This window comes from Sinocyclocheilus grahami, unplaced genomic scaffold (genome assembly GCF_001515645.1).
Source record: "Sinocyclocheilus grahami isolate Dianchi unplaced genomic scaffold, SAMN03320097.WGS_v1.1 scaffold124.1, whole genome shotgun sequence".
Classification (NCBI taxonomy): Eukaryota; Metazoa; Chordata; class Actinopteri; order Cypriniformes; family Cyprinidae; genus Sinocyclocheilus; species Sinocyclocheilus grahami.
Window position 1 is genome coordinate 1,831,265 of NW_015505303.1, and position 26,685 is coordinate 1,857,949.

At 36.5% G+C, this 26,685-nt stretch overlaps 1 protein-coding gene across 1 annotated transcript in view; it reads left to right on the forward strand.

Moving 5' to 3' along the window:
• ndst1b (N-deacetylase/N-sulfotransferase (heparan glucosaminyl) 1b) overlaps positions 1 to 25,631 on the forward strand; it is a 42,377-nt gene extending 16,746 nt beyond the window's left edge. Inside the window, exons 3-15 of the mRNA XM_016278686.1 lie at positions 2,453 to 2,926; positions 4,527 to 4,614; positions 4,788 to 4,942; positions 7,503 to 7,688; positions 9,024 to 9,152; positions 10,419 to 10,601; positions 13,606 to 13,702; positions 15,568 to 15,691; positions 16,893 to 17,067; positions 19,242 to 19,412; positions 19,503 to 19,612; positions 20,092 to 20,194; positions 22,904 to 25,631. Of these exons, the coding sequence (XP_016134172.1) occupies positions 2,453 to 2,926; positions 4,527 to 4,614; positions 4,788 to 4,942; positions 7,503 to 7,688; positions 9,024 to 9,152; positions 10,419 to 10,601; positions 13,606 to 13,702; positions 15,568 to 15,691; positions 16,893 to 17,067; positions 19,242 to 19,412; positions 19,503 to 19,612; positions 20,092 to 20,194; positions 22,904 to 23,023 (2,115 nt within the window). The 3' untranslated portion in view covers positions 23,024 to 25,631. The remainder of the gene's footprint in view (positions 1 to 2,452; positions 2,927 to 4,526; positions 4,615 to 4,787; positions 4,943 to 7,502; positions 7,689 to 9,023; positions 9,153 to 10,418; positions 10,602 to 13,605; positions 13,703 to 15,567; positions 15,692 to 16,892; positions 17,068 to 19,241; positions 19,413 to 19,502; positions 19,613 to 20,091; positions 20,195 to 22,903) is intronic.
• The last annotated feature ends 1,054 nt before the right edge of the window (positions 25,632 to 26,685 follow it).

Sequence of the window (26,685 nt, forward strand, 5' to 3'; positions counted from 1 at the left end):
ACCACCGCATTGTTTAACTCATAAGCGCTGCATTTCTGTTGCATATGAGAAACATCAAAAGGCAAACGAAACCAAAAGCATAACGAAACCGCGCTAATCATTTAAACTGCACAGCGCTTATAGAGTGTAGAGCCTGGTTTATACTCGCCATAAATACTGTACTGCACAGGGCTCCAGAGTGCGACCAAATGGGCGCATTTTGCGAAAATTTTTTCTGCCCGTGCAACTAAATTTTGTGTGCGGTCGCATTGGCGCGACCACCGCATTGTTTAACTCATAAGCGCTGCATTTCTGTTGCATATGAGAAACATCAAAAGGCAAACGAAACTGAAACTCGTTTGAACTGCGCAGTGCATATAGAGTGTAGAGCCTGGTTTATACTCGCCGCGTCAGCAGGAGCACGAAGCAAAAATTACGCGAATATTGAGGAAAAGATGGATGGTTTTCATGCTGAAGTAAAGTAAAAGACCGCTTCTTAAACCAAAGGTGAACATGCTGGTATTCTTGTGGGGTGAAAAACATGCAAGCACTGTCACCGACAGCAAGTTTAGTTTTACTTTTCTTTTTGTTTTCATTTTGAAAAGATTGTTATCTTTGCTGTTTACCTCACGTTATGCTATGGAGGCTCTCTTTTTTTATTTATTTGATTCCTCAGTGTTTGCTAAACGTTCTGTAATTTATTAGTCTGTATATAATACATGCCTCGTCTTATTCGTTTTTGTTAATAAAAGTTTTATAAGCTAGTTTGTCATTGTATCTTATTTTTGTTATGCTTTTTAATTAAGAATAACAATGAATCCATCTTTTGTTTTAGTCTTAAAAAGTTAAATATGTGTAGATGCATGTAAGCAAATCAGACAATTATCTTTTCTTGTAAAACGTGACACTAAGATCGCAAATTCGAAAGTGAAAGCATCCGAAGCGCGGCTTAAAACATAGCTAAAGAGAAACTCCCTGTTCACAAAATTCAAATCACAAATAATACTGATGAAAAAGAAGGGGTTGAATGTTAACCACTTTCTTTTTCATATAACTATAAACTATGATAAAAGCATGCATTGATCCCTAAAAATAAAAATATTGCGACCAAATCATGTGCTGGTGTGACCAACTGAGAAAGTCGCAAAAGAGCGACCAGTGGGAAGAACGAGTCTGGAGCCCTGAAGCATAAAACACAGTTTTATTACATCATTTACATTAGATATTTGAACATGTTATTAGATAAACTGTTGTCAGTCATGTTGTCATTTAAAATCCGGACATCATTGGCAATGCTATTGTTTTAGTTATGCAAACAAAAACTCATTTTAGTTGTTGTTTGTTTATTTTAAATGTAAAACTTTGTGAAATTATTTGTGTGTCAGTACTTTTTGAACATTTCCAGCACATTTTAACAATACCGTGATAATACTGATAACCGTGATCATTTCGGTCACTATAATCGTGATAAGAAATTTTCATACCATTACAGTAGTAGTAGTGTGACTAAAGATGCAAATTTAAATGTATCTTCATGATCAAAAACAGTAAAATCTTAAAAAATTGTAACAACCATTGTTTTTATATGGTGAAATTGAATTATTCTGACTACTTGAGTTATATTAAAATTAACCATTGTTCTTCCATAGTAGCATACATTTTAGATCATGATAACCACAGATAAACCACAAATATATAGCACCTCAATACCATTGTACAATGAAACTATGCAACTGTTGTTTTTAGGTATTTGTTTGAAAAACGGTAGCGTAAATACATTTAGTATAAATGCAAAAACAATATGGCTTAATCTCAAAATATACTGAAATTATATTCCATTACTCCTTAAATACATTTAATCCATGTGTACATTAATCATATAATAAAATTAAATATGAATATCCCACATCTCTGACACAGTAACATGGTGCAGTTAGCATTATTACTGTAAATCCATGGTAAATGATGGTGATTTGTAGATTAAAAAATCTACAATCTTCTGACTTTATCGTTGCGCACAGTGTTTCTCCTGTTCGTCAGCTCTGTTTCATCTGACTTTAAACTAGTTTAAATCACCAAATCGTTTGCGTTCTTTGCTGAATTTAAGCATTTCACACTGGATTACACAGTGCTGTTTAGTGCTTGCGTGGCTGAGACTCATCAGCAAGTAAACGCATGTGCTCTACTGAGCTCGCGCTGCGCTGCCGTTTGAACTTTGAGTCGAGTGGATAAATGGCTTATGTGACATGCTTCAATTGAGTTGCACTGTTTTGTTCCTCTTTTGGCACATAAACATTATATCGAACATTTATCGAACTCTTCATATCGTATTATTGAGTAAAATTATAGCGCGATAATTATAGTTATCGTTTTATCACCCAGCCCTAGACTAACAGTATGAATGAATGAATCTGTGAATATTGCTCCTTTTAATGTGGATTTTTATCTCTCTTCTTCCAACACTTCATGAAAGGCTAATGAGAACAGTTTGCAGAGCGCCCAGCTCAAGGGCTTTCCTCTCTTCCTCCACTCCAATCTGGGTTTACGGGACTGTAGCGTCAATCCCAAGTCTCCACTGCTGCTCATCACCAAGGCCCGGGAGGTGGAGTACGGTCCCTTACCTGGGGACGACTGGACGGTCTTTCAGTCTAACCATACCACCTATGAGCCTGTGCTGTTAGCTCGGGGACGGAGTACAGAGGCCAGTGGAGCTCCTGGACCCCTTCATGCGGCTGTGGTTCAGGATTTGGGTCTTCATGATGGCATCCAGCGGGTACTCTTTGGCAACAACCTGAACTTTTGGCTGCACAAACTGGTACTGGTGGACGCAGTGAGTTTCTTGACTGGCAAACGTCTCTCATTGGCTCTTGAGCGCTACATACTGGTGGATATCGATGACATCTTTGTTGGGAAGGAGGGCACAAGGATGAAGGTGTCTGATGTCAAGGTGAGCGCTGTTTTGTTTAAAAAAATGTTTCTGCAGTTTTTCTTTAATAAATGCCAAATGGTTTGCTAGTTTATCAGTTCTATCACATTTATATATTTTTAGTTTGACTCAAGTATAGCTGTCTGAAGTCTGGGATTAAGGGCCATATAACCACACAGTATACATACACTTAGAACTAATGCTCTTCTCCACTTTCTTTATCGAATTACTCTCTTGCCTGCTCCTTTTCTGCTTATCATTTCCATGATCCTGATTTGCGCATAGAGAGAAAGCAGAGCTCAATAGTAAAAATTTAAGATAATTTCTGGCCAGTTGACTTATTGATGCTGCCCTATTGGTTAATCACGTAGATGTTTTTGTGCTCTGAGAACTTTCTATGATGTACTGAACATTGTGAATTCTGCTAATTTAAATACATCAGTGTCGCTGAACTTGGATGAAGTTTTCTGAAATAGGGAGAATGATTTGTGATAGTCTTTGAGGCATCAGTGAAAAAATGAAAATAAATCACCAGTGCAGCGTATTTAATCATTTTGTAACAAACTTGTATGAATTTGTAGCTGTCAAATAGTTACATTTATAGCTGTGTAATTTCCATGCATGATTAGGATTTAAGTTTGACATTATTTTTACTTAATTTTACATAATTGACTAAAAATTATTCAAAATGTAAAAGGTTAAATTTTTTTGTGCTGGGACCTGTGAAAATGATGACCTAATGACTGACTGGACCAGCAGAAAAAAATCGTATTTGGGAATGAGACATAGAATGAAATGTGTACAAAAAGGAAATCATTTAAAACGAGGGATATATGCATTGAGGGAAAGAAGAGGCCATGAAAAAGGCATGGATGAAAACTCAGAAGAGGGATGCGATGCTAATCTGTCTGTAGCACCTCAGAAGCAGAACATTGAGAAACTGGTTTGTTAGATCCATATAATTCACCAAAAGTTTTCATGACGTGACAGCACTTTTCCTATCATCAGTTGTCTGTTTTTTCAATACTCCAACCTCTGCTGTTCTTTTTCCATATATCTCCTCTTCTTTCCATTTCCATTTCCCTTTTTTATTTATTTATTTTTTTTACGACTCGCTGTTCAAAGGGCATCCAAAGACTCGCCGCAAGCATGAATATTTCAAACGCAGTTTTCTGCGTCCTCCTTGTGAATCTCTCATCTGCGGAGCGCCCTGATGCAGATGTTCAGCCGAGGGAAGGAATAGAAAGCAAACATAATCAAAGCCGTCTTGTCTGTCTGTGGACCTCTGTGCAGTTAAATATGAATCAGTCTTTTGATTGAGTCACACTGGAGAGACAGGCAGTCAAAAACAAGCGCAGTAAACAAATCAAATGAGAGGCAGATGCGGAGCTAAATCTGAGAGGGGTAATGAAGCAAACACAGGAGACGAACAGACAGCAGACATGCTTATGCTGTCCCTCTAGCACTGTGTTACCGTTGTGCTTGTGCGCATACGTGCGTTGGCGTACGTCTTTTGGCTATGTATCTCTTTTGTGTTCTCGTCTGTTGTCTGTGTGCTTTTTGAATGCATTTTGTGTGTTTAAACAACTTTTATTAAATTTCTAAACTCCTTGTTTCAAAGGCCCTACTGGAGACGCAGAACGAACTCCGAACCCACGTGCCCAATTTCACCTTTAACTTGGGATTCTCTGGAAAGTTCTTCCATGCTGGTAAGCAAATATCACATCATTAGCTTAACAAAATGCTAACAGCATGCTGTTTTGGTATGTGTGAGCATCAGTTACTTATGAGCTTCTGTGATAGTTAGGATGCTGTTTTAGTAGGCAGCTTTTGCAATAGAGTGGAGATGTTTACCGTTTGTGTCCGTGTAATTATATTTCAGGCACAGATGAGGAGGATCTTGGAGATGACCTGCTTCTGTCCTACAGTAAGGAGTTCTGGTGGTTCCCCCACATGTGGAGTCACATGCAGCCACACCTCTTCCACAACCAGTCCGTGCTGGCTGAACAAATGCTGCTCAACAGAAAGTTTGCAGAGGTGAGACTCTAGATAAAATAATCAGAGAGATCAGAGTTTTGTTTTGTTTGTTTATTTGGATAAAAACCCTTTTTGAAAAAATTAGGCTGTTTACATTTACATTTGTGACCCTGGACCACAAAACCAGTCTTAAGTCGCTGGGGTATATTTGTAGCAATAGCCAAAAATACATTGTATGGGTCAAAATTATAGATTTTTCTTTTATGCCAAAAATCATTAGGATATTAAGTAAAGATCACGTTCATTGAAGATATTTTGTAAATGTCCTACTGTAAATAAATTAAAACTTAATTTTTGATTAGTTAATATGCATTGCTAAGAATTCATTTGGACAACTTTAAAGGCGATTTTCTCAATATTTTGATTTTTTTGCACCCTCAGATTCCAGATTAGTTGTATTTCGGCCAAATATTGTCCTTTCCTAACAAACCATACATCAATGGAAAGCTTATTTATTCCGCTTTCAGATGATGTATAAATCTCAATTTCGATAAATTGACCCTTATGACTGGTTTTGTGGTCCAGGGTCACATTTAGTCATTTAGCAGACGCTTTTATCCAAAGCGACCTACAAAGAAGAAGCAATCAGACCAATGAGAGTATTCGTACCGAACCGTTTCGGTACGGGTCTTTCGGTTCGGTACGCATGTGTACCGCACGAATAGGTTTTTTTTTCTTCTTCTCAGGAAATTCAAACAATAAATGGCGTTTTGACCGTCTTTTATGTGGCATGACAGATCGCTGTATAAACGCCTTAGAGAGCCGCTTCTGGGACGGTTCAGAAACGTGCTGGTATAATCCCAACACAAGCACTGACTAGAGCGGCCGCGATCAGCTCCGGTTCCCGTGTCTGAGCCGTGACGCCCCGCAGATTTGTGCAGAGCGGAGCGCGAGTGAACGCGATCATTCCTTCCTCTGTACTACTAGTTTTAACGCGAATAAACATGACTGAACATCTCATGCCTCATGTAATTGCTCAATCAGTGTTTCAACCGCGGAAAGACATCAACAATACAGCATGGAAATAAAATGTCACATAGCATTTCATTTACCTCAGCAAGGCATCAGTGTCCACAGTTCATTAGTTCACTGGAGAAATGTCTAGAGAGGAGCATTTTGCTAAATATTACACCATATACACTCATTATATTTTACTAAACCTGTTAGTCTTAATTACTTAATGTACAGTATGTTTAAATTAATCTGTTATGAAACATGCTATGACAGCCATTGTGTAATTGAATATATTTTAACAAATAGCTTAGAAATTGTATTATTTATAAGTTAATTTAAAAACTGCATTATGTGCAATTTGCATGTTTGCATACCATTTTTAAAAAACATTTTTTTTATCTATTTTATTTTTTAAGTTGAGTGTTGATCATCTATTTAAAAATAAATAGCAATTAAATTTAAGTTTGGGTTAAGTTGTTAGGCCTAATTGTAACCTTATAATGTAAAAGGGCTCCCTATATTTTTAAGCATAAGCTGAGGTATTTTTTTATCACTAAGAAAATTTAAACTTTAACTGAATGTATTTAAAGGGAGAGCAACTTGTTCAGTAAACCATTTAAAAAAAAAAAAAAAAAAAAAAAAAAAAAAAAAAAAAAAAGTTTAGTTTTTCCCCCTGCTGTACCGAAATCATACCGGAACTGTGATGTTAAAACCGAGGTACGTACCGAATGGTCATATTTGTTTACCGTTACACCCCTAAAATATATATATATATATATATATATATATATATATAAATACATACACACACACACACACACACACACACACACACACATACATACATACATACATACATACATAAATACATAAATAAATAAATTAGACCGAATAGGTAAGTGCTAGAATTAGGGCCTGAAGACCAGCTGTTCCTTTTATTTATTTTATGTCTGTAGTTAATATTTATAGCATTTTTTTTTTTTTACGTTAGATTTATTTATCAGATAATACTTTGAAAGAAAAAGTTTCTATATTATTTTTTATTTTAATTTACACTGTTCGGCTAAAAGAAAATTGTGATGTTTTGGTATTTTTTATTATTAAATGTTTTTGCACACCCATGCATGTTTGAGCTTATATTGCCATCAAGCACTGTTTTTGACTTTTGTTTGGTCTCTTTTTGTTGTAAAAGATTAGCAAGATATTGTAGGCAGTAGCTGCCTTGGCAGTTTTTAAATGTACTTCAAATTTAAAGTGTAATTCATTTTAAATTAACAAATAACATGCAAACCCACACAGTATGTGGCATCAAAGCACAATTTTACAACACAAAATTATCAAAAGCACTTTCTCATCACCAGGGATATATACTTTTTTTTCTCATTTTGTCTCTCATAGTTGAGGTATACCTATGATGAAAATTACAGGCCTCTCTCATCTTTTTAAGTGGGATAACTTGCACAACTGGTGGCTGACTAAATACTTTTTTCCCCACTGTATACTATACTTTTAGCGCCTAGTAGAGGTATAGAGGAAGTTAGGATGAAGTTATGCACAATTAGTGGTTCATATGCTGAAGCACACTTTTTTTGCCGTTTCCTTTCAGGAGCATGGCATTCCCACAAACATGGGTTATGCAGTGGCTCCCCATCACTCTGGAGTGTATCCCATCCATTTGCAGCTGTACGAGGCCTGGAAGAAAGTATGGGGCATCAAAGTGACCAGTACAGAGGAGTATCCCCACCTCAAACCCGCACGCTTCCGCAGGGGCTTCATACACAGTGGCATCAGTGTAAGAACACCTTTAATGGGTAAAGTAAAGATAAAAAGTGGGAGAAATTGGCAGAATGGAATTTGGAAATAACACAGACTTGAACCTGTATCCTTGGGACAAACATGTTGCTAACATATGCATTGCCAGTGCACTAAGGCTTTAGTTTTCCTCTATAAAAAAACAGATGGCACATTTTTATTCAGACTGTAGCCTGTTCAGCTGTATGGTTAAACGATAGTATGTTGAATTCTTATTCCGGCTGGATTCAGTACGATAAACCCCGGGCTATTTTGTGTATGGTTTGAGCTTTGAATCCCAGTGGGGGGTTAAGGGCAAACTGTTTGTGAAAGTACAATTTTCTTTATTTTTTATCAACTGTGCATTGCTTCAGGGGACAACAGAGTATGACAAAAGCTCGGTGAATCATGACAGAGCGGTTTCTGTGTGCGTGTGAATGTAAGAATGTATGTGAACTTGCAACAATGGGGAGAAACAAAATCACCTTGAGAATCATATACAGCAGCTATGTTGTATATATTTTTTAAAATGCACACAAGGGCCATCTAACATTTCCTTATCCTGACATACAGTTATTATCCGTGGTTCATATCAGGGAAAGATGCTTATGAAGAAGCAAAGACAGTCGTCTCATCATGCATTATATACATGTATTATGTAAAGAATCCTTTCAGAATGAGGGGAAAAAGCACATTTAATGTAAACCATCTTCATTCTACCATCACTGGCTGTCAAATAAGATCATGTATGCTGATGTGTGGGCCACGTTATTGGCGATGCTGTTTTCTTAGAGCAGAAGCATTCCGACTCGTTACATGTCAACTCTAGTGGATGTGCTCCAGTTATTGTACTTCATTTTTCAACGCTGAGGTCAGACAGTCATTCATTTGCCACTCCAGTCTAAAATGACTCTCAATTGAGATTACGTATTATGGGTGACGAAATACATGTTTCTTTGTTTGCACATGTGGAGCTGTGAACACCAAAGCTAAGTGGCCATATAACCAAAAACAAACATGTCTGCTTGGATGCTTTTTTTTTTGCTTTTATTTCTTTTAGCAAGCCTACAATGCTCCTTAACCATGTTAAAATCTCAGTAACATACTTTTTTAAGTGGCTTATAGCTTCTATAAAATTTCGAAATGTGTAGATTGTGATTTTTTTTTAAAAAAGGTTCTCATTTACTGTATATAAAATTGAATTTGATATGCCGTCACAGATGTGTGTATATATATGGCTCTTATGCTTTTTTTTTCTTTTTTTTTTGCCAAGGCAGTTTAACATTATTTTAAATAAAGTTATTACATAGTGAAAGGAAATGTCTTTGTTTTTCAGGTGCTGCCCAGGCAGACCTGTGGTCTCTTTACTCACACCATCTTCTACAATGAGTATCCTGGAGGCTCTAAAGAGCTGGACAAACTCATAAATGGAGGAGAGCTTTTCCTAACTGTGCTTCTAAACCCAGTAAGTAGTGACACAGTGTATTGCACACACTGGTTTAGACATGATAAAGATTACAGCTATGACTTTTGGGCCAAGATCTATTGTTTTTTGTTTTGAAGTAATTTCTGTTACTCACTGTAAATCGTCCTGTACACTGTAGCTCTCAAATCTTATTTGCAAATGTATTATTTGCAAACTTGCCATATTTCTATGAAGGATTGGGAGTGCCATATTAATTATTAATCTTGTGCCCCTATTATGGGTAATGAAAGGTTAATATTTTGGTTTTGGGAGTCCCCAACAACAGGTTGACATGCATGCATGGTCAAAAAACACTTTTATTGTCTTACAATATGCATTTATTTTTACCTTACTTGCTCAACGACTCCCAAACGATTCGCTCGACGATTCATTTTTCCAAACCCATCCTTTGCGTGACGCTAATCTGTGGTGATTGGTCCGATCGGTCTCATTTTCATTTCATCATGCCTGTAATGCCTGATAAAACAGCGTTTGTGAGCACAGTGTTGCTTTGTGTACAGCGTTACCGGGGAAACCGCTATTTTACTGCTCCAAAAGCGGCACCTAGTGGCAAAGAATGAATTTGCATTTTCATTCAGACCAACGCGAAAAGACCAACAAGTGTGCTGGCAATATGCTAATGTTTCATGTTGACATCAACATGAAACAGCTTGGGATTCGTTTTAAAAACGACTGGTTTCAATGATTCAGTGTCCACTCTTTCTTTTGAGAGACAATAACTTTATACACGGTGCACTTTCAGGTTTAAAACTTTGCAGAATGTGTTCATTCATTTAGAGCTGTGTTACACACTGCATTAAAGGTAATTTCCAAAAATCCATAATAGGGGCACTTTAAACAGTATTAATGCTACATAATACATATGTATGCTACTATTCAAAATTAGTTTATTATTTATTTTTTATATAATACATTTTTTATTATAAATTGATTCAAAAATCTTTGATTAAATTGCTAAAAAAGTGACAGTTAAGACATGTATAATGTTACAAACAGTTTTCACGGTATTGCTAATAAAGGCTCTTCTTTGAACATTATTAATCAAAATTAAATTTGTTTCCACAAAAATGTTTTTCAAAGTTTTCTTGAGCACCAAATCAGCATATTAGAATGATTTTTGAAGGATCATGTGACACTGAATACTGGAGTAATGGCTGTGGAAATACAGCTTGTTTTAAAAGTCAACTATTCATTAATCGAATAGGCTGAGCGCTTAATGACTTCTTACGCTTTATTTTAAACCAGATCAGCATCTTCATGACCCACCTGTCCAACTACGGGAATGATCGTCTCGGCCTGTACACCTTCAAGAACCTGGTGAAGTTCATACAGATGTGGACCAACCTGAAACTGCAGACTCTCCCGCCTGTACAGCTGGCGCAGAGATATTTCCAAATCTTCCCTGAGGAGAGGGACCCCATCTGGCAGGTAACAGAGGAGCTCTGTTGGGGGTCTGTACTGTCCAGGGATCATTATGGGAAACAAATACAACTCTATTTAGTGGGAGTGGATCAGCGAAGATCGAGGGTGTTGAGCGGTGTTGCCGTAATATGTGGCGAAAGGTTTCGTATGGCTGTCTGCACATTTACTCTAATGTACGAAGAGTGAAAATGGTTTTCCGTGTAGCCTGCCAGGAAATCAGAGAATGCTATTCTTGAAATTGGTTCCTATAATTCAGTTGAAAGTTGGAGGCAATGTAGAAGATCTGTCTTTCTCTCTGTATCTTTTCTCCCGCTCGCCCCATTTCAATTTATCCAGCTTCTTTATTTCTTCTTGTCTCACTCTTTCTAACTCACTTGTTTTGTTTCACCCTTAGAGAAAGAGAAAGTGGGAGCCTGAAAGCTCTAAATCCCTCTTTTGATCTCTCTCGTTTCCTGTCAAGGTTGAGGTCCCATCTTTTCTGTCTGCTCTCCAGCGTTCCACAGCTTGCCCTGCTCTGAATAATCTTCTTTCCTCTGCAGTTGTTTTCCCAAGAAATCGGCTAGCTGCTGTTACATGCAGAGGAAAGATACAACAGAGGAAAGAGTTTAGTTTTTATTTTATACTTAATACAGCATGTCCACGGCTCTTTCCCAAAATCCATTGAGCTGTTCTTCTGTGTTCATCCTACATGGGCAGCTATTTTCTAAGAGAGATCACCTGCCACAGTGCTGGTATATAAAACGAATTTATGATAGATAAGGCAAAATCGTGTCTTGGACTGAACATGAGACTCTCCTTATGATTGATTCCAGTGGGGTACACTGTATGTTGAACGTCACCTGACCAAACCAGAAAACAGAGAAAGTGTTAACAGCAGTATGAACTGATGGCGATTTCAGTGGACTTCAAGTAATGAGCTAACCTAGCTAGTTTTTTTTTTTTTTGCCGTTTTATTCAATCTTAAAATCAGAATATCAGATATCAGTCAGCATATGTGAGGGGCATCGGTTATGATCATTTTTGGCATCATCTTTGAAGGCATCTCAAGTAAAACGGCTCAATATTTCCCAAAGGCATTGTAAGTAGGGATGTAACGATTAACTGCGAAATGGTTGAAAATCGATTCAAATATGTGACTATTCAAATCGGTTGAGATGCTAAGCAAATCGCGATTCAGTTAGGGGTAGTTTATATGAATGCATGTCTGAGGGGAACTTACTGTCTTTAGAAAAGTTAAATAGTATTTTTTCTTTTCATCTTGCCTCTGTATAATGCATATTAAAGTTAATAAAGTGCAGCGCTGCTTTGTTGACAGCAGAAACCAAGGAAACGCTTTAAGCTGCTGGCAGAGAGTGAATCTGCGTCTCGTTCAGCTCGTCTGCTGTTTCTGTTTCGTGCAGATATTTTTTAGGTATAGTTTCTCAAAATTGAAGTCAAACCATTCTGTTTTTGCTTCAAATTTCAAAATTATACAATCTAATTTAGATTACAAACTGCTCATGTTGCATGTATGCAGCATCTTTGTTTGGATCATGATTAAAATGGCTGCCTCTAATTTTAAGTGGAAAGAGCACAGGCAAAGCCTTAATTTGTTTATATGAAGAGATATCTTTTATTTGTGTTATTTATTTGATTTAGGGCTTGTTTTAAAAGTTCAATTTAGTTTTGTTATTTACATTTACATTATATTTAAATGTTGTTATTTAGCAGACGCTTTTATCCAAAGCGACTTACAAATGAGGACAATAGAAGCAATCAAAACCAACAAAAGAGCAATAATATACAAATGCTATATTGGTATATTATTATAGTGTTATATTTCAATTTCACAAAGAAACATGCAGCATTTTGTCCAAGCAATAATAAAAGGACACATTTAATTTATAATTTGTCTTAAATCTCATTTTGTAAAAAAATAAATCATGAATCGAATCGTGAATCGAATTGAATCGTGAGCGGAGTGAATTGTTACATCCCTAATTGTAAGCCTAAATAGATTGTAGAACCATTGCCACCAATGGTCTCTACAATCAACTTAGCTTATGATGCTTTTGAGAAACGCAGCCCTGATCCAGAAGCGATGTAACCTGTTTTACAGTATACAGATGTTTGTTGTGCATAAGAGAACCCCTGCAATACAGCGTGACATTAGCATGCTGACCAAAACATTGACCAAAGCTTTGTGCCGTGCTGCTTATATATTTATCAAACAGTAAAAACCCCACTTCCAAAACAAGGCGTCTGTGGATGAGAGTCTGAAGCAAGGACTGGTGAGACAACATTTGTCCTGCACTGTTTCACAGTGGAAGGAGAATTTTAGATTGACAGGACAGTCATTTATGACATTGTCATCACGTGTCATAACACCATTTCAACGTCATGGCACGTACATGACTCTCCAGTTTCGGTTTTCTGACTGCTGCAGGACATCTTTCTCCTGAGATGCTTCAAAGCTCTTGACCGGGGTTGGTTTATGGTTTATGCTTCTGATTTCTGTTTGGTTAATCCCATAAAACGGCCACCTCTGGGATGTTATTAGGGCAAGTTTAAAGGCTAAGTCTGAATTAATCTAAAATCTTCTTGTTATTGGACTCTGCTGATGTGTTGTAAGATATTTGACATGCTTGAATAGTTAGTTTTAATTTGGTCGGATGACAACCCCCCCCCCAATAATGCACTTTTCCTGCTGATATTAAATCCAAGTCCAAGCGCTCAGTCTACATCCAAATTCCTATATTTTCTGAGCACATACTGAACTTTTGGACGTCCTACTATTTTGCCTACTACATTTGAATATGCATTAAAAAAATGAACATCTCGCCCTGGGTAATTTTGTAAAACAGTACGTTTCTCATATTCATGCTGGCTTGGTGAATGAGAACAATTTTTCCTGCTTCTTTATAATTTCCTGCTGGTTATTGAGGCACAACGATTGACTTTTATGGTGAATGTGCTCATTTTAGTGATATATGGGTAGTGCTTCACTTTAGCTAATTTCTTACCCTTACAGGACCCCTGTGAGGACAAAAGACATAAAGACATCTGGTCTAAAGAGAAGACCTGTGACCGTTTCCCCAAGCTGCTTATCATTGGACCTCAGAAGACCGGTGAGTGTTGTGTGCTCAGCACACATCCACACAACATGTGCACTTGCGCCATCTAGTTGTGTTGGCAAGATATGCTCTCTTTTAAAACCAATTATAGCAAATTTCCATCTAGATCCAGTGTTATAAGTGTGCCTTCCAGCATATATCAGCCAATGTAATACTGTAGATTACAATATTACAATTTACTTTAGGAATTCCTATTCTTTTTCTAACTTTTTATTATAATTGTAGTTATTATAGATCCCCCCTTTTTGAGTGGCTATTTTGTCCAGAATGTTACCAATAGTGATGGAAAATGTGGCAATTTTAAGATGATCAGACTTTTGAGATTATCTGTCTGTCTATATGCGTATGTGTGTGTGTGTGTGTATATATATATATATATATAGACACACATACATACTTGCAAATTATACATAAAGCTGTCAAATGATTAGGAAACTTATAAAACAGTGTTTTGTGTTTCTATCTTCTATATTATATATAACAATATATATATATATATATATATATATACACACATACATACATGCAAATTATACATAAAGCTGTCAAATGATTAAAAAAAATCTAATTAATTTACTTGATGTGCCTATTAATTAGTCAAATTAATCACACGTCAATTTAGGCTGAGAAATTACCCCAAAAGATCATTGAAACTCATTATTGTGTTAAATGAGGGAAAAATATGTTGAATAGACATTACAAAAAGCAGCTTTAGAAAGAAATATTTTGATTCAACATAGAATTTATTACATATAAACTGTGTATTGTTCAGGTTGCATGAATGCATTTACACTGCAATTAAAATTGCATTAACAATGATCTGAGAAAAACGGGGTTTTAAATAAGCATTAGTTGGTTTTAAGAAAAAATAAACTGAATAGTCAAATTTCTGATTTTTTTTTAAATTAAAATAAAAATGAAATATACTGTAAATATGACATTAAAACCACCAGTTTGTTGTGGCAAGTCACTGTTTTAATGAGTGAGTCATTCATTCAAATGTTCAAATTGCTGATTCATTCATAAACAAAGCAAGGGACCAAATCATTGGCACTCTCAATTCATTGGCTCATCTCAGTTAATTTTTATAATCAGCTACAACTTTGTTGGTGTATTTATAAAAGTATTAGATGTGTATTTTTTTTTTCTAAATGTATTACTCAATTATGGGGGTGGATTAGTGCTGTGATTGACTTGCAACAGGTATGTTTTTAGTTTTTTTTCATCCAGTGCTCTTGAATCTTGAAAGTGTGCACAACAGCATTGGTGGGGTTTTATTTCCTTACAGGCTCAGGCTCATAGATGTGTGCAGGCTTTCTACTGCAACCCTGGCTGCTCCTCAGTAAATGTGAATTCAGTTTTACAGCGTTGACTAATTAAACTTCTAAAGATGTCTTCAGGGAGCAATAGCCCGCTCTAAGAGTGGGTAGAAAAATGGCTGTGTTAATCTTCTCAATAAAAGTTAGATTAGGGGGTTGGGCCTTAGACCAACGTTTATATATTTATTTATTTATTTTTCTTTTTTGCACTGTTATTACTTCACTTCCTAGACTTGTATATTAGCTAGCATCATCGTTTCCGTAAACTTTCACTGAAACTTTTTCTTTGGCTCAAATTAAATCAGGTTTTATACTATATACTGTACTTCTATAGCTCAATAGCAGAATTTTAGGAGTCACAATGGAGTCAAGAATCTGAGACTACTAATGAAATAGTTTTATTATTATTATTGTTATTATTATATTTAAGGGATTTTTCTAATTTAAGTTTGTTTTTAAATTAATTACAAATTTAAATTTTAACATTAAATTTTTGTTAAAAATTCTATGATCGACATATGCTGTCTTGTGTCTGTTCAGGAACTACTGCTCTCTATCTGTTCCTGGGCATGCATCCCGATTTGACCAGTAACTACCCCAGCAAGGAGACCTTTGAAGAAATCCAGTTCTTCAACGGTCGAAACTACCAAAAAGGCATTGACTGGTATGTGGTAATATTGTGAAAGAAAATGTCTCCTTCATATGTTACCAACTCCATGGGTTGCAGTCTATTTGAAATCATGCATGATTTAGAGACCCCATAAAATAAAAAATTGCTTTGTCGTTTAGTCCATATATGTTAGTTTTGAGGTCATCTATATGCTAGTGTACACCTAAAACATTTAGCAGATTGAAAATCCATTCATACCAAGGACAATAACTATAACGTTTTTAATAATTGTTGTAATTTTGTGAGTGTAGTGAAATCCACAGCACAACTATATTGATAATGTGACAGAGAAACAATATCGCTGCAGTCAGTTTCAGAACATTTTCTTCCAGCTGATGAACTATATTTTTATCATCAGCATTTAAAGTGGCAGGCATCAAAATTGTGGCAAGTTCATATAATGAACAGGAAGTTTTTATGCATTGATTAGGAAGCCAATATAGTTATCGTTACAGTTATTGTTCTTGGTATTGAAAGGCCTTGACCTAAAATTTATGATCTAAATTACTGATTTAAAATACTGAATCACCTTTCACTCATGGGATGTATCTAAAACTGCTCTCTAGAATGAGAATGTCCTTTCCCCCTAAAACAACCCATTTCTGATGCGCCATAACTTCCTATTTCAATAGGGAGTACATCAACATGGGCAAGAAAACCGCATGATTTCATGGGTTCTTTACAGTCGATAGCTCTTCTGAAGTACTGTGAATGTGAAAATCTGGCATACTTTGAAGTTAAGCGCATTAAGAGACATGGAGGCTAATGTTCCCATGAGAGGAAGGCATTATGGGTCATTTCAAAACACAGCACTGCCTTCACCACCAGCTCTTTCTTTCCATCATTCAGTAGTCTGAAATGTAACTAATAGAAAGCAGGTGTCTGATGCACATCATCAGCCGCCTCTCTCTCTTCCTGCCTTTCTTTTTCTCTTTAATCAGTTTGCGGAAAAAATGTCGGAGGTTGATGGTTCATGTGGCGGTTCGTTCTCAAAAACAAGTGCTGGATACAATGCTGATTATAAAGAGAGAGGTGCATTTCACCAAACAGAGATAAACAATGGTGCAACAATAGTTAAACATGTTTTTTTTATTTTTTTTTTTACAGGTGTTGGCACATGTCCACCATCTGTTTTCTTTCAAGAGTGTGGACCAAATTTAATGAAATGCTAATTGTTTGGCTTTTTTAATGCTAGGTACATGGAGTATTTCCCTCTACCCTCCAACACTAGCTCAGATTTCTACTTTGAGAAAAGTGCCAACTACTTCGACTCAGAGGTCGCGGCCCGGCGAGCAGCTGCTCTTCTGCCCAAAGCCAAAATCATCACCATTCTTATCAACCCGGCTGACAGAGCCTATTCCTGGTATCAGGTCAGTATCTAACTGCTCATGTGTCATCCAATCACATCCAGGGTCAGTCAAGGCCATGATGCCTGCTCTGGACAGAAGATTAGATCTGCAAATGGGAAAAATATGTTATTCGGAAGGAATTGTAAACAGCATTGTTCTGCTGGGTCCGATAGGGCCCATGTTTTATACTTTTGCATGTGGCTTTTTAATTTTTCCCAAAAGCCTGTTTATGTTAGTCAAGGTAAGTAGTTTTTGCAGCAACAAGATGCTATTTTATTTCAAAAGAGCATGGAAAGTTATGTTTTCCATGATATAACATTTCAACTTCAACAGTGCTCTGTAAATGTACGGCCCATGAATAAAGAGAGAGGTGCATTTCACCAAACAGAGATAAACAATGGTGCAACAATAGTTAAACATGTTTTTTTTATTTTTTTTTTTACAGGTGTTGGCACATGTCCACCATCTGTTTTCTTTCAAGAGTGTGGACCAAATTTAATGAAATGCTAATTGTTTGGCTTTTTTAATGCTAGGTACATGGAGTATTTCCCTCTACCCTCCAACACTAGCTCAGATTTCTACTTTGAGAAAAGTGCCAACTACTTCGACTCAGAGGTCGCGGCCCGGCGAGCAGCAGCTCTTCTGCCCAAAGCCAAAATCATCACCATTCTTATCAACCCGGCTGACAGAGCCTATTCCTGGTATCAGGTCAGTATCTAACTGCTCATGTGTCATCCAATCACATCCAGGGTCAGTCAAGGCCATGATGCCTGCTCTGGACAGAAGATTAGATCTGCAAATGGGAATAATATGTTATTCGGAAGGAATTGTAAACAGCATTGTTCTGCTGGGTCCGATAGGGCCCATGTTTTATACTTTTGCATGTGGCTTTTTAATTTTTCCCAAAAGCCTGTTTATGTTAGTCAAGGTAAGTCGTTTTTGCAGCAACAAGATGCTATTTTATTTCAAAAGAGCATGGAAAGTTATGTTTTCCATGATATAACATTTCAACTTCAACAGTGCTCTGTAAATGTACGGCCCATGAAAAATTATGTCTGTGATAAATGTGGACATTTCGATACCGTAACTCTATTTGGATGGTATAAAAATCTGTATGTTCTAATACAGAAAAAACATTTCAACTTCAACAGTGCTCTGTAAATGTACGGCCCATGAAAAATGATGTCTGTGATAAATGTGGACATTTCGATACCGTAACTCTATTTGGATGGTATAAAAATGATGTACACCCATACATTTAGCAGCTTATACAAATTATGCTCATTCCTTCATGCAGGATTTCATTACTTCTGTGAATTTGGAGTGATTTGTAGCATGTATGCCCCACTTCAGGTCCCTCATAGCATTTCAGTTAAATAGAGATCTTGATTTTGACTTCTAAAACTCAAATTCTTTTTTCTGAAACATTCCTTTGTGGGTCTGCTTGCATGTGTTGATTCATTGTCATTGACAGTTTTTTTACAGATGGCTTCATGTTCATCTCAAGCATTATTTGATATAATTTGGAATTCATAGTTGCAGTTATGGTGGCAATATACTGCCTTTTATCTATTAACATCTGTAAAAATGTATTATCTGTATGTTCTAATACAGAAAAACCAAAATACAGGGCATCTGCGTGTCCTTAAAAAGGCTTAAAATGTCATAATTTGAGGCCATGTCTTAAATATCTTTTTTACGAACATATATTATGTACCATATTAATCATGTGACTATTATGCTTCAAAAGTTTGTGATGTAAATATGAGCACTGCATGTTTAAAATCAAAAACACAGCACCTATTGTGCATTCTGTGGACTCACAATTTCAAGCTATATGATCTAACTGATAATGAATAATGAAAATTTACTTTAATGGTTTTTATATTGTAGAGGTTGAGTGCTGGTGTATTTTTTTGTATTTAAGAATCCCACATATAATTGAAAAATGCATAAAATACATAAAAATGCATTAAATCTTTTTTTCTGGTTATTATTGGTATGTTGGTTTCACAATTATCTGTATGTGGCATTTAATTGAACATAAACTCTTCTTATCTCTGCTTACCCCATCACAGGAAAACTTAACCAGAGTACTCTACCCTGAAACAAAATGCACTTCATGGGGTTTACTTACTTTTTCACAGCACTGTATTTTATAATGAAATTTTAAATATGAATTGGCTGTTTTCCAGCACCAAAGGGCTCATGATGATCCTGTGGCTCAGAAATATACATTCCATGATGTAATCACTGCTGGGCGGGATGCGCCCATCAAACTGAGGGTCCTGCAGAGCCGTTGTCTAGTGCCTGGACTTTACGCCACACACCTACAGCGCTGGCTCACACACTATCACCCCAGTCAGGTATTGAGCTGAGTTCATGCGTGCCCATAGATGCGCTGTGCAATTGAGGATGTTTCTATGATTTATATTAAAAAGTTTGTTTCTTTTCAGATCCTGGTCCTGGATGGACAGATGCTGAGGACAGAACCAGCTTCAGTGATGGACAAAATCCAGAAGTTTCTAGGCCTGACAAACATGCTCAACTACCACAAGATTCTTGCGTAAGAAGCTTGTCCCCAAAAGTTTCTCTTTTATGATTGACAATTAAAAGTCATTAATATGCAATACATTATTGAGCACCTGGAGTGTTTGGTTTAGAGCTGCTTTGAAGTGTTTCACAGTAGTCTCCTCGTCCTGATGGACCCCCTTAGTCTGACAGGTACACAAGTTAATTCTCTGCCTTCTCTACCACCTCGTGTAAACTCTTTTTACTTTAGTCAACCCCTTCCACTTGTCTCTCTTTCTCTCTCTATCTGTCTCATTCTCTGTCTCGTGCTGTACCACTTAAGCTCATAAGCAGTAACATCTGTCAGCCACATCTCCCACTGGACAATGAAGATGGTTTGTCCTGTGGCAGCCTCTCAGGAGGCCTTGCTGTGCACCATCTGTTTGTTATGTTCCCTTTTGATTAGGCTGATGTTGAAACATTGCCTTGTTTTTGCTGCCTGTCCTTCATTTTGTCCCTTCCTTCCTGCTGCAGGTTCGATCCGAAGAAGGGTTTCTGGTGCCAGCTGCTAGATGGAGGGAAGACCAAATGCCTGGGGAAGAGTAAAGGGAGGAGATATCCTGATATGGACGTTGATGTGAGATTATGATTCTGGTTCATATTCCTGTTTCAGTTAAAACATTCCTGTCTTTTGGGGGTTGTTTGGCATTACAACTGGTGTTGGTAGACAAAGGGGAAAAGGAAGCTTGTTCAGACATTTTTGGTATATTTGACTTGAATCCCTCAGTTTTCATAATCTCAGTAGCAAAAACGGCATGAAATCAGGTTAAACTCAGATTTTTAGCAATACACTGCCATTCAAAATGTTGGTCATGTTTTTTTGTTTTTGAAAAAAGTTTCTAATGCTCATCATCACTGTAATTATCTATCAAAATACAATAAAAGCAATACTTTTGTGGGGTTTTCATGTGATGGCAAACAGATTTTTTAGCAGCCATTACAGTCTTCAGTGTCACATGATCTTTCAGAAATCATACTAATATGCTGATTTGGTGCACAGGAAACATTTCTTATTATCAGTGTGGAAAACAGTTCCACGTGTATTTGATGAACACATTTATTTGAAATAGAATTATGTAAGAGTGTAAATGTCTTTACTGTGTCTTTGGTCAATTTAATGTGCCCTTGCTGAATAAAACAATTATTTCTATCATAGAAATGAGTCATACTGACTCCAAACTTTTAAACGCTATTCTAAATGGTCAAATGAGATTTTAATATAAAACAGAAAAAAACAATAACCCATAAAATCATTTAGCCTAACATTTACAATTTAATCATGTCTAGACAGTATTTCCTGTTGAATATTTAATTTTACTCCAAGATAGGAGTCCACTTCTGTGTGTCCAAAGAAGTTTGTGTTTACATTTACATAATATGTGCGTATATGTATATATTTAAGAAGTATTTGCGCATGTGTGTGTGTGTGTGTGTGTGTGTGTGTGTGTGTGTGTGTGTATATATTTATATACACACATGCAAGTATATGTTTAAGAAGTATTTGCATGTGTCTGTATATATATTAGGGGTGTAACGGTACACAAACATGATGGTTCGGTACGTACCTCGGTTTTGACGTCACGGTTCGGTATGTTTTCGGTAAAAATTTATGTTTTCATAAAATATTTATTTACACATAAATAATTAAGACATCACTAACAGGTAAAGTAAATATAATGAAGTATAGTCTGATATTTTGCAAAATGCTCTTCAATAGACTTAATTTCTCTTGCAAATACGAGCTGTAGACACTGATGACTTGCCTGAGGACAGAATTTATGTTTTCATAAAATATTTATTTACACATAAATAATTAAGACATCACTAACAGGTAAAGTAAATATAATGAAGTATAGTCTGATATTTTGCAAAATGCTCTTCAATAGACTTCATTTCTCTTGCAAATACGAGCTGTAGACACTGATGACTTGCCTGAGGACAGAAATGAAATGCTATGTGACATTTGTTTACAAGCTGTTTTAATGACATCTTTCCACGGTTGAAACACTAATTGAGCGATTACTTGAGGGGTGAGATGTTCATTCATGTATATTTAGCATTAAAACTAGTAATAAAGAGGAAGGGATGATCACACTCACTCGCGCAACGTGCTGCCGTTAGAACTAAGGTGTTTATACAGCTTTTTTTTTTTTTTGTGCCCCCCCAAAAAATATATATAGCCTATTTTTGCCAAATTCTTGTTACTTCAGGGTCATTCAGACTGGCGTATTTTCTACAAGGGCACAGCTTCATTCAGATCTTTTAACAGACTATGAAATAGGGGCTCAGTCGCATGCTGAGGACCTTGATGTTACCTTGAGGCTTCTTGGCAGACACATCAAAGTTAATGAGGGGTGAAAGAACAGGCTGATGTGTCGTGGCTTTGCAGATGCAGTTGCAGTAGCAGAACTCCTGAGAGAAAAAGCTGTACACAGAGCGGGACACTGTCATTTAACACACACAGTCACAGCAGTGGCTTAAGGTTCATGACCTTTTCTAGCCCGGAGGTGTTTGGTCTAATATCCAGTCAAAAATATTTAGCTGTTTAACATAAGAATGTAAGCCATTTTAAAAGTAGATGAGTGATGCTGATGATGTTAAAATGAGATGTAATGCTGTAGAAAAATTGTCTTTGATGTCATTGCCTAGTGGTTAGTGCACATGCTTTGATGTAAATTTCCTTTCCACTCTATAATTTTCCTGTCAATAAGTGACAAAAGATCAAAAATAATTATAGAAAATGTACTTTAATTGAAATAATCATCCAATATAAAATACAAAAGTATTCATGTGCTCGGTAAAAAAAATATATATATATATATATATTGTGTGTATGTATATGTTTATTATGATTTTCAGGTTATTGCTTATATTGACATTCCATACTATTTAGTATAAGTAAATTAAAAATAAAATGCTAAACAGTTTAAATCCTACTAATGAATTTGAACATCGCAACATTATAATGTACAGTATGAAAAAATATTATGAGATTTTTTTTTAGATTTGCTAAAGATTGAACTGTTTTATTCAATTGGATTTAAATTGATGTTAAAGTGTTTTTACAAATCCATTTTAAGTGAGCATCAGATAATAGTCAAGTCACTTTGGACAAAATGGTCTGCTAAATGACTAAATGTAAAAGTCAGTCTAATATAAATGTAAAAATTGGGAAATTGAATAAATGCTAGACTCCATAATAATGCCACACATAGCTTAAACATGAGTTTACATGTTGTGCATTTCATATTTGCAGAAAAACTGACCCCATCCTCTTCCTCCACAGTCCCGGACCTTCCTGAGAGAATATTACCATGAGCACAACATAGAGCTCTCCAAGCTGCTGTACAAAATGGGCCAGCCGCTGCCTAGCTGGCTTAGGGAGGAGTTGCTCCACAGCAGGTAACCTGAAGAGGGGGGTGGGGACACACTGGTCAGACTCGGACACCCCTCCTTCTGCTCTTGAGGGTACTCACCCTCTCGTCCACCCCTGTAAGCCGCCGGCCACAGTGGTTGGTCAAGTCTCCTCCAGCGGCTTTGCGGACCTTCAGTTCAGAGAACTGAGCTTCTAGAGGACAAGACCGAGAGGTAGAGAAAGATGCCCTTAGGTGCGCTAGTGGCTCTGTTCCGTTTTGGAGAACAGTGATGTGCCCAGGACATAGCCCTGGGGTACGCCCGCTACAATCCTTGGCTCGAACATAGGATCACAACGGGAGGCTTCCAAAAGACATTCTACTTGTCTGGTGTGTTGAAGTACCAGGAAGACATAATGTCAGAACAAATGGACTTGCAATATGGGAGAGGAGGGCACATATTTATTTTGAGCTGTAGGACATTCACAAGTCCGCAACAGATAAATAAGTGCCAGGGTGGTACCTTAAAGTCAGACTTTCTTTTGTTTTCTTGGTTAAATATTCTTTTAACACTCATTTCATGTGTTGTGCTTGTAGTTTCATACTTCTGTTTTAAACGGTTTTTATTTCATAGGTTATTAAGCCCATTCGTTACAGCTGCACCCTCCGGGCTTAAAATGTGACATTTAAAGGTGACATTTCATTACAATGTATTTATGGCTATTAGTTGCGAATCCACAGGACAACTTAATAATGCGTGATAAATTGTGGTACTAAAACACAGATAAGCTACATCCATAATCAATGTGACTGTAAATATGAAACTGTAAAAAAGCTGGGTATGTTTTTGGCCTGTTATATGTGCAGTAACTGCCTTAATACAACTTTATCAAGCCAATTACGGTTAAATTCACTAAAGTATACAAGCTGATGTGTTTTGACAGGCCTCAAGGGGCTGATCTTTTTCATCTTAATTCGAATTATGAATGTCGAGAACTGAACCCATGTGTTATTTTGGCAATGGCATTATATCACAAATCTCACTGGAGCGTTAAGTAAGGGTATTACAGTTTTAATAGTGATCCATAAAACCTGTCCGCCAATAATCCTTTTATCACCTTTTTTTTTATCTTGTTTTAATGAATGTTTTACCCTTTTTTCAGTTTTTATGTGATTTGTTTAGCATATCACAACATCTAATAATTTTTCATTCAGGGTTGTCATCAGAATGTGTCCAGGAATGTATTGCCTCTGCCAAGAGACCATTTTAAAAGGCCGTTTTATATGACTTGTGTTCTGTAGGAACTGTTGACTGCTACTGAACCGTATGAATTACACCCATGAATGTAAGCAAGGATGCTGTATAATAGACACGATGCCTTTTCAGTGGCAGGCAGGGTGATCCACGGAAAGTTCCACAAAGCCCCTTAACCCAGTCGCTGGGGCTGAATTAAACCACTGCGCTAATGGATTTAATTTCTCTTGCTGCTGAAATGAGAAGTCATGAAACGAACCCAAATCTCATTTTATGGATAACATAAAATTAATTGGATTTAATTTTGTTCCCTTCTGTTTTTTTATTCATCTTTGAAAGGTTTTTGTGCACTTTCTTCCGTACTTCCATGCACAATTACATCAGACTCACTTCACGCAGCATATATCAGTCTCCTCTAACAGCTGTGTGCCTCTACAGTCATTTGGCATTTCGATTCAAGTGCATCCTTTGGTCAAGCATTTTCATAACACTTGTGAGTTCTGGGGGGGAAAAAGGCACCAAAAAGACAAATTGAACTGTTTGATGATTAATCACCCCTGATGTTCCCTGCTTTAGGATGGACGCTTGGGAAGGGGTTTGGCAATATTACAGATGGAGAACTGACAGTATCTCAGAGCGTTTATTTTCTATAATACAGATTTTATTTGTAAAAATTGTACAACCCTTAATTCTTCATTGACCTCAACGTGTGATGCTTGAGAAGCACAATGTTTGTGTTGTTGACCAAGGAATGGAAAAGCATACAATGCATATCTTGTGTGCAAGGATATCACTTCACACACAGATATTTGCACCAGTCCACAGGAAGACTTTTGGGTCCACAGAGCATTTTGTATTACCAGTAACTTTTACAGATAGTTTTACTTAGTTTTGGTTAAAATGTAAGTAGTTTACAATTGTGTGCGGTACAGAACCATGCACCTTACATGCTGCTCTCAGATTCGTCATAATCACACGCGTAACCTTTTTATTGATATTATCATTTCGTATTCCTGCTCCCAAGCCGAAAACTGGCATCTAATAATGCAATATCGTGTTTCGCACCAAGCACAAAATTATGTTTAAATAAAATGTGTCGCAGTGTACAGAGCCCCTTTATTTTGAGTGAATGGAACAGAGAGAGATTATAAAATATGAATGAACTAGTTATGATTTTTTTTAGACATCAACCACACACACAGACATGCAGAGACTTCCCATGAATTTCACACTGCCAATATTGTGCTTTCTGTATCATAATGTAGGGTATGAATAGATAGAATAAAATAACTAAGGAAATAATCATCTGGACTGTACAATCAAACCTACCGTTGTTAATATTTTTTATTGTTGGTAGCCAATATTTTTGTGATTAATTTGCAAATAAAGAAACCACTGTCTTTTTAGTTCTTTGTCTTTAAGTACACGTATTATTTCAGTGAGTAAATAATATGTGTTTTATGTATACATATGTACACATACATATGACATTTAATATATGAAAAAATATGTATGTTTGACTTTAACTTATGGTTTAGACATTGCAGTGCAAAAAACATCTTTATATAATACTAGTTAAATATAAATATTGTGATTATCACCACTTTTCATAAGCTGCTCAAGTCACATTTAAGATGCTAAATATTTAACCCTGTAATTCATATGATAGGTTGTATGCTTTTAATGTTTTATGGTGATGCATGAAGTTAACATGCATCACCATAAACTTTATCATATTTTTTTTATTTTATTTTACATTAAAGTATAGCTTTTGTTAAGAAGGAGACCACTATAAAAAGGGAGTACAGGTCAAATAACAATTACAGCAACGATGAAATGGAACAATTATATATTTTACACAAATTCGGTGGCTTTTGGCACCTTATTATGGATGTCATTTTTCCTAGCACGGAAAATGTTGATCTACATTCCTAAAAGAACCATCTTTCCATACGGATTAGCAGTCTTACAGCTGATCCTTGTCCCATGAAACACTGGAGAGTCACTGGTTGGTTTGATATTTATAACAAACACAAACTACAGCTGCAACTCAATCTGTCAGCGGCAGGGCATCTGTGAGCATGGCTTGCATCCACATCACACACTCATCAAAGCAGAGTGCATATTGGCCAGAGCTGTACACTCCATCATTCTGACACTGCCAATAAGCTGCTACATTAACCACAGACTGTTCATTTACATTTGGAAGGCTGAACACTCTTAGCATAGCCACAGTATATATGACCTGTGTGGGTTGTTTTAGTAGGTGAACATGCAATGTAGGTGCATACACTGTCCTAAAAGACATTTGTCATTTGAATGAAGTCTCTTGTTATTGATGTAGGCTATAGGCAATACAGAAAAATGTCAGGAGATAACGTAGCCTGTGGATATTGAAATCTTTCAGTTCTTAGATATATTTTTACCTGGCATACAATCTTGAATTGAGGATCGTATTTC